The following is an 8,498-nucleotide window of genomic DNA, read 5'->3' as shown; positions in this document are numbered from 1 at the left end:
TAAAAGCTCAATGAGCAAAAAAAAATGTTTTTAGTGCTGAGTTTTTCATTAAAAAAGTTTTTGGCTACCGAGATAGTGAGGGTGAAGAGCAAGATGTGTGTTTCGGAATTTGACTGTATAATTTTAACACAAAATGGCAGGGACACAACTATGAAGTAATATCCTTCAATTTCAAAGATCTCCATTGTGGGGAAAAAAAAAAGGTCCATTTAAGAAAATTTATAAGAAATCAACGGTCAAACTATATTCAGTAAGTCGTAATGAATGTATTTAACCGAATACATACATTTTGTTACATTAGTTCATATTTCAGTAAGATTTACAAAAATTACCTAAAAGCTACATAACCATTATGGCTTGAAGAAGTTGGCTTTTAACCCTTTGGTGGCTAAATTCCATATTGCAGCCATTACTAATGAAGAACTCAAAAGCAAGCCTAAGCACCCAAGCCCTAAATTAAGACACCACATGGAACCATTTCTCCGAGGTTTCTTGATTGAAATCCACATAAAGCAAGGATAAACAAAAGTTAGAGGTAATGCCATTCCTCCAATTAAAGCTGCCAAGCTTGGCAAAAATGGAAAAGTAATAGCTACAAAGAATGTAAGTACTCCGAACAAGACCCGCAGGCTGAAACGAACCCATCGCGAGCACCGGCTATTTTTTATGTTGATGTACCTCAACTCTAAATTGTCAAACACTGGCATAGCATAAATTTGGAATGAACTGAAGCATTTTACTATTACTAACATGTACATTATACCCTTCATGACTTTTGAGGCCTTTTGGTTGTAGAATTCCAAAACTATGCTTATGTTTCCAACTTTGTTGAACATCTACGAAGCAAATTGTTGTGATATGTAAAAATTTATCTTCAGACATTATAATTTTTGAAGAGAATCTCAAAATTAGACATAAAAAGAAATTTAATTTACCTTGTCTCCATAAGCCCAAAATCCTACTATTGCTAGAGGAAACAAGCATACGGCTATTAAAGGATATGATATAAGCACTGCTCTCCACATCACTTTCCTTGATGGATTTTTTGAATTTGAAGGCAAAGTTCCCTAAATACAATAATTCAAGGTCAATACAATTTACATTATGGCTGGCTCATAAAATTTTGCGGTCAAAATAATTTTTTCTTCTTTAATGTTCCATTTGGTATAAATGAATTTAAAATATGGAATTCATTTGTGAATGAATTCTTCATGTTTTGTATAATTAATTTAAAACATATAATTCAATTGAATTCCATATAATCATATATGGAACAAATTTATAATTGAAAATTCATTTGCTTTTGTTTTCCAAAATATCCTTGAAATAGTAATTTCAAAAAATAAATAATAAATACTAATTATATTTATGTTATGCTATAATTTTTTAATATTTTTATTAAAATAAATATATAAAATAAAAAGAATATTAATAAAATTATTGTATTTAATTGAGTGATAAATAGATATTTAACTTGAATTTCTCTCATCGATAATAAAAAAATGTTAAAAAATATTAAAATAAAGATGAAAAATAATAAAATAAAAACACAAATAAGAAAATTTTTTTAAAAAAATAAATTTTTTAAAAATATTTTGGTCAAGTTTGATAAAATAAATAATTTAAATAATTAAAAAAAAGTGAAAAATTGACTTTGTAGATAGTGAATGATAGTTTCATCATAAAAAGTTGGATTGCTTAGTTTTGTGGAATTCATTTGGAAATTTCACCCATTTTTGTAGGATTTGGTGCAGCCATGTTCAATTCCATGGAATTAAATTTTTAAATTTGAAATCTAAATTTTTTTTTTTTCATTTCTGAAGTAAAGAGTTAGAGTTTTTATTGCAAAGTTTCATAATAACGTATATATATCTTATACTGCATATTACATTTTAAATTTTTTCTATTTATTGTTCCTTTATAAATATTTATTTCTAAAAAGAAAGGCTTAATTTCAATAAAAATGCTTCATCAATCGTTTTTGAATTTTCATTAATGCACATTAGCAATACCTAAAATTCCAAATTGTAACATATAAAACACATTAAACATCAATTATAGAATAATAAAAACTGCAATAAAAAAATAATTAGTAATCGTTTACCTGAATCTCAAGCACCAGATTGTGACCTCGAAAAGAAAGAGCAACTATTCCAACAGCATTCAGAACAGCGCTAATTTTTTCCATACGAGATTTCTCTGTCTGTAGGGGGACATGAGACACACCATCAGGTCTACCGTTAGATATGGTAGATACCCAAATCAGAGTATAATATCCAACGGCCGTGATTGCACCAAACAGAGAGAACAGAACAATAGAATTCAAGTTAGGTCGTTGAGCTAACACAATCGCGATACAAGTGAATACTAAAAACCACTCTATCCCACTCAATGATTTGGCATCACATACAGTGTGAAAGAAAAGCTCCAATGTCTTTCCTCCTGCTATTATTAGTATCACACATGTGCCTCCTGATAGGTACAATACTGGAAATATTGCCAGTAATTTTCCCAACTTTGGACCTACAAATTACCACATTATTTTAGTTTTCTTCAACATATTTTTACCATCATTTCGAGAATTCTAACAAGTAATTTTTTATTTTTACAAGTATGAATATCTCACAGTATACTTCAGAATTCTTATTTAAGTATTTTGAATTCTTAAAAAATGAATTTTAACTACTTTCATTCATATTGTCAAAATATAGAGCTTTCAATAATAACTACTCATAATTAAAGTTGGAGAGTTGAAGAGAAATTTTCAAAAATTTGGAGGGGCAAATAAAAAACTTTACAATTTTATAAAGAAAAATTTAAAAAATTATTGGATTTAAGGGACAATGACGACCCCTAGTCCATCTCATGTATGTTATTGACTATAATCAAATCAAATCGAGTCGTACTTTGTTAATGCCGAGATATATTTCAGCTAGAATTTGATATGAACTTGAAAAATTAAGTTCAAATGATTCAGTTCGTTTACCATTTAATTAAAGATAATACTCGTTTACATGCTTGAATTTGAGCTCAAACTCGATTACTTTATTAAATGCAACCTTGATAAGTAAGCTTAAACTTATCGCAATAAGTTTATCAAACAAGTTCAAATGAGCTTTTTCTGAACTGAACTCTGAGTAGCAATGTCCAAGGGTGTTGAGGAGACTATGACTCCCTCTGCTCTTGTAAGATTTCATTAGAAATCTTTTTGATAAGGGAAAATTATTATTTTGTCCCTAAGGTTTTATATAATTATTTAGATAGTCCTCGACATTTATACATATATATATAATGTCCCTGAGGTTTGCTACCATCATATTAATTGGTCATTCCGTAAAAAAAATACACTTTTTCCGTTAATTTTGAGAAGAAAAGACAAAAAAAATAATTATTTCATCCCTGAGTTTTGCCATAATTATTAAGTAGTCCCCTACATTTATACAAATATTTATAACGTCTCTGAGATTTACTTCCGTCATATTAATTAGTCCTTCCATAAAAAAAAAAAAAAAACAATTTTTCCTTTAATTTTGAGTGAAAAAAACGAAATTATCCTTTACAAGTTTTCATTGACATTATTCTTAATCCATTTCCTCTAAAATACCTAAAACTCACATTTTCACCATCTTCCTCAACTCAACGCAGTCTTCATTGCCACCACCGTGTCAATAAAAACTATCATCTCCATAACCAGATCACCACCAAAACTAAAACCCAACATCCAAACTCAATCAAGCCATCATCACCCTTCATCCATTTATCTCTCTCTCCTTGATTAGAGGATTTAGGTTAGTTTGGTCATTCTATTAAAAATTAACAGCAAAAAGTGTGTTTTTTGGACGGAAGGACCAAGTAATATGACGGAAGTAACCTCAGCTACATTATAAATATTTGTATAATTGGCGGGGACTACTTAAATAATTATGGCAAACCTCAGCGACGAAATAATTATTTTCCCTTTTAGTTTTGTTGGTGATCTGGTTATGGAGATGATACTTGATAGAGACAAGGGGGTGGCAATGAAGACCGCGTTGGGTTGAGGAAGATGGTGAAAATTGGAATTTCAGGTATTTTAGAGGAAAGGGATTGACAATAATGTCAATGAAAACTTATAAAGGATAATTTCGTCTTTTCAGCTCAAAATTAACGGAAAAAGTGTATTTTTTTATGGAATGACCAATTAATATGACAGAAGTAAACCTCAGGGACGTTATAAATATTTGTATAAATGTCGGGGACTACTTAATAATTATGGCAAACCTCAGGGACGAAATAATTATTTTTTCAAAGGATAATTTCGTCTTTTCTTCTCAAAATTAACGGAAAAAGTGTATTTTTTTTTTACGGAAGGACCAATTAATATGTCGGTGGCAAACCTCAGGGACGTTATATATATATGTATAAATGTCGAGGACTACCTAAATAATTATGTAAAACCTCAGGGACGAAATAATAATTTTCCCTTTTGATAATTGCATAATAAGTTTAGGTTGTGTTCGGCAACAATGTCTTGTATAGCTTTTAGTATATTGAATTAGTCAAAACATTATTTCTCTACATCATTATATTTGGTAACCTGATATATGAAGTAGCTTTTAGAAAATGAATAAACGTTTTCTAAAAGGTCATCACACTTAACATTTAGCGTGTTAGAGAAATTTTTTTACAACCCTATGTTTCATTAATTTAAAATAATTCTTTATCACATTATGTCTTTTTATTATTTTTTTACATTGATAGTAAAAAAAATATTTATTTATATATTTGCATTTGAACTCAAGAAAATATTAAAAATTAGAAATATTGATCTCCTAAAATATTATAAATACAAAGATAATGAATAAAATGAGAAAGAAGAGGCATGTCAGCTAGCTATTTTTTCCCCTTATTAGTTATTACAGCCAGCTCACGTACAACTATGCCAGCATTGGTTATTTGCTACTTGCACAGAAACCACATTTGGTATTTTGTTGAACGACAAGTCCTATATTAGACACAACTTAAATTTTAAACCAAAACTCAAACACTTAGTACTTAAACCCTTAGAAAAAAATATCTCGGTTCCATTACTGTCCAAATGCAAATACCAACTGAGACTTGAATGTAAAAAGACATGGCTCAACCTTCAAATTATAAATTCATTAGTTTATTTTTCAATTTTATATATTTAATATTAGATTTAGATTGATAATTCTAAAATTTTTAAACTCAAATTTTATATAAATTATTCATGTAAATAATCATAATTTTTACAAGTATTTGATTTATTAAAATTAATAATTAACCTTTAAATTTAAACTACTAGTTAAAGGAATTAATTAAAGCTCAGACATTTTGTTTTCAATATTTAATAATTAGTTGGTTAAAGGAATTAATCAAATTGCGCATAATTAATGAAAATAATAAAATGAAAAAGACTGCAGGCATTAATTTGGGTTATTGATTCTTACTAACAAAAGGCCGGGATAGCAAGTTGAAGAAATCTACTGCAACGGGATCCAGGAACCACCTCGTGGAGCTGTACTAGAATCCATTTTGTGTAAAATTGCCACGCAACTGCAACCCAGAAACATACGATTCCCCACCACCTGCATCCATAAAGTCAATTCACTTGAATAAAAAAAAAAAAAAAAAAAAGGACATGACTTTTTTAATTACATGGATTTTTAACATATAAAAATTAAAAACACATGAAGTTTAAGAGTAATTTTGTAAACTAAAAAAAAATGTTTAGGATCCCTCATTTACTAGGAACGAAAAATTTTTAACAATTCAATTTTTTTTTTCCTAAATTTCTTTGTGCCAGATAAATAATTCGGATAAAATAACAAAAGTACGATAAAATATTTAAATTATTTATCGCATATAAAATTCTCTCACAACAAATATAAATTAAGAAGTGATTTTGATTGATGAAACGTAAAATCCATAGATTTTGTAAATTTCACGAAATGTAGAATTCATAAATTGTAAAATCACTAGATTTTCTCCATCCCATTATTCCATTAAATATCCAATAATACATGGATTTAGAAGATATTTCTGATAAATTAAATCATTTAAATTACATAATTAATAAAAAAATATGAAATTGAAAAAATTCTAGGATCTCTTTCTCCTCTAAAACGATTGAATTATTATTTGACTATTAATTTTCCAAATCATCTTTCATTTTTATCATTATTTTTTTAAAAAAAAAAAATAATTATATTTGGAATGTCTGGATATTTTAATTTTTTCTATTTTAGCATGTGAATAAAAACAAGTTAGCAATTGAGTATTAAAAATTTTACAATTAAGTATGTAATTTTTTTTAAAGGAAGTTTAATTTTATAATAGATCAAATGCAAAATTTAAGGTACTATAATATCTTTCGCATAAAATACAATATTTATTTATTTAAACTCCATTTATTGATTTGGCTATACAATGTTTGCAAGATATACAATCTTATTTTAAATTGAATTGCACCTTGACAGTGGAAATTCAAATATCTCAACAATTTAATCTTTTAAGGCATAATCTTGTAGTACATGTATATACGACTCGGCAATATATCCGGATGTGAATCCCTTCTCTAATGCTCAAAAAAAAAAAAAAAAAATCCATGTGATTTAAATAATAATAATAATAATAATAATAATAATCCAACAATGGTGCCCTTTTCTTTAATACAATTTGTATTCAAAATTTTCAGTTTTATTGTTTTAACTTATTGACCAGAATATTTAATTTAAAGGGAAAAAATGGATACCTTACACCTACTACGACACCTAACCTAACGGAGACTAAATAAATAAAGAAACGAACGAACGAACTTACCATCCAAGACTGGAAAGTGCCAGGGGAAGTAGGAGTCCTTGGAATCCAATTCCTGAAGAAAGTAAATGAAAAACTGAAGTGAAAGTGTTTCCATTTCTTGATTCCGTTATAGGAAGCCAAGCGTCAGGGCAATCGCTTCCTTGCATTTCTCCATTCATCGGTGTCCTTCCCATGGAACCGCCCCCACATCCGCCGTTTAGGACGGTGATAACTTGTAGAGGGGTGGATAAGGGGCTTTGGACAGGGTTGGAATGGTGGTGGAGTGGTAAATCTTCATTAGAATAATATGATTCAACCATTTCTCCCATTGAGGATTCTTTTTATTTCAGATGGAAATTTTTTGAGAGGATTTGGATTCAAGAAAATGATGAAGTGGTGTGAAAATGAAAGGGTATTGTCAACGTCCACCTTAAAGAAGAGTGTGAGAATTTTGTGTGTTATACAGCGACTATTTTGGACCCCAGTGGAAAAAAATGCCATCAATAATAAAAAGATGGTAAGTGGACTCTTATAGTCGTCTTAAAAAAATAGAAAAAAAAAAATACTGTTACGAGTAGGAGGATGATGTCAGTTGTCGCCCTAACCGATGTCAGATGGATGATGTATTCTCTGTTTGTTTTATTATGAACGAGGATTCAGATTGTTTACTTTTTGGCATCTCCTTGTACTTTTTAATTTTTATTTGTTGAATATTTTTAATTTATAAAATTATTAAATACTATAATTAAATACTATAATTTATAAATACTATAATTTATAAAATTATTAAAAATAGATTAATTAAATATTTATTAAGGAACTGTAAAATATAAAAATTAAATGTGTAAAGTAAATTTATATTCATATATAAATCTAAAAATTTTAAAAATTATTATTGTTAAAGTGCAGATGCGTGCAAAACTATGAAATTGAAACTTTAAATACACAATAGGTTTTCTAAAAAATTTGAAGTGTCATAAATTTTTTAATTTTTTTTTACAAAAAATAGAGATATGGATTTATACATTTAGCTATATTAACCATTGAAATTTTGGAATTTTATTATGAACTTTATCACTCTTGCTTTCTTTATTCTTTTTAGACCTCGTTAGTTGGGGGGGTAAGTGAACTCCGGTATTTAGACTTTTTCGAAAAGTAATGAACTTGATTATGTTTGGTTTCCAAAAATAAAGAAATTCCCGGGAAGTTGAATTGCTCAACGTCCTGTCCATATAGGAAGTTACTTCGTCTCCTCAACCCAAGAAAGTGCACTTCCTAACCTCTAGAATTTAATAATCTCATTTTTGTCCTTTCAATGAATTATTGCAATTATTATATTTAAATTCAATGGTATGAGCATTATTGTCATTTCATATATAAAATTTCATTAACACCATGTTATTTCCCAAGAATTCAATATATGAACAAAATATATTCACATTGTACTTCCTCGGAAGTAACTTCTTGGAACTTTACTTCCTGGAAGTGAACTTTCGGGAAGTAGGTGAATTTGAACCAAACGAGGCCTTAGTATTAAAGAGGTACACTACAATTATAAAGCTAGAATTTAGGTGATAAAAAAATTATTATGCTATATATATATATATATATATATATATATATATAAAGTTATGAGAAAAAAATAAAAAAATTTGTTCACACTAATAGCCTGTTTGGAACAAATGAATGATGGTTAT

The 8,498-nt window shown here is 28.3% G+C and overlaps 1 protein-coding gene across 1 annotated transcript; it reads right to left on the bottom strand.

The window, feature by feature from the left end:
- Positions 1–225: 225 nt before the first annotated feature.
- LOC105650924 (lysine histidine transporter-like 7) lies at positions 226–7,443 on the bottom strand. Its single transcript, XM_012237923.4, has 5 exons — positions 6,823–7,443; positions 5,455–5,588; positions 2,105–2,523; positions 936–1,067; positions 226–836 (listed from the first exon to the last, which is right to left on the bottom strand). Exons 1-5 carry the CDS (start codon positions 7,128–7,130, stop codon positions 351–353), a joined length of 1,479 nt encoding a protein of 492 aa, XP_012093313.2. The 5' UTR covers positions 7,131–7,443; the 3' UTR covers positions 226–350.
- Between the last annotated feature and the right edge of the window lie 1,055 nt (positions 7,444–8,498).

Source organism: Jatropha curcas, chromosome 1, assembly GCF_041381405.1.
Source record: "Jatropha curcas cultivar XTBG-Jc1 chromosome 1, XTBG_Jcur_1.0, whole genome shotgun sequence".
Classification (NCBI taxonomy): Eukaryota; Viridiplantae; Streptophyta; class Magnoliopsida; order Malpighiales; family Euphorbiaceae; genus Jatropha; species Jatropha curcas.
Note: the sequence above shows the minus strand (reverse complement) of the source record. Positions and strands in the feature narration are given on the sequence as shown.

What these genes read in the sequence shown, in the direction of transcription:
- LOC105650924 (XM_012237923.4), bottom strand. Translation starts at nt 7,130, where the DNA reads ATGGGAGAAATGGTTGAATCATATTATTCTAATGAAGATTTACCACTC. An exon ending in GCACTTTCCAGTCTTGGATG is followed by an intron (nt 5,589 to 6,822) that starts GTAAGTTCGTTC and finishes TTATGGATGCAG; the next exon opens with GTGGTGGGGAATCGTATGTT. An exon ending in ACTTGCTATCCCGGCCTTTT is followed by an intron (nt 2,524 to 5,454) that starts GTTAGTAAGAAT and finishes GGTAATTTGTAG; the next exon opens with GTCCAAAGTTGGGAAAATTA.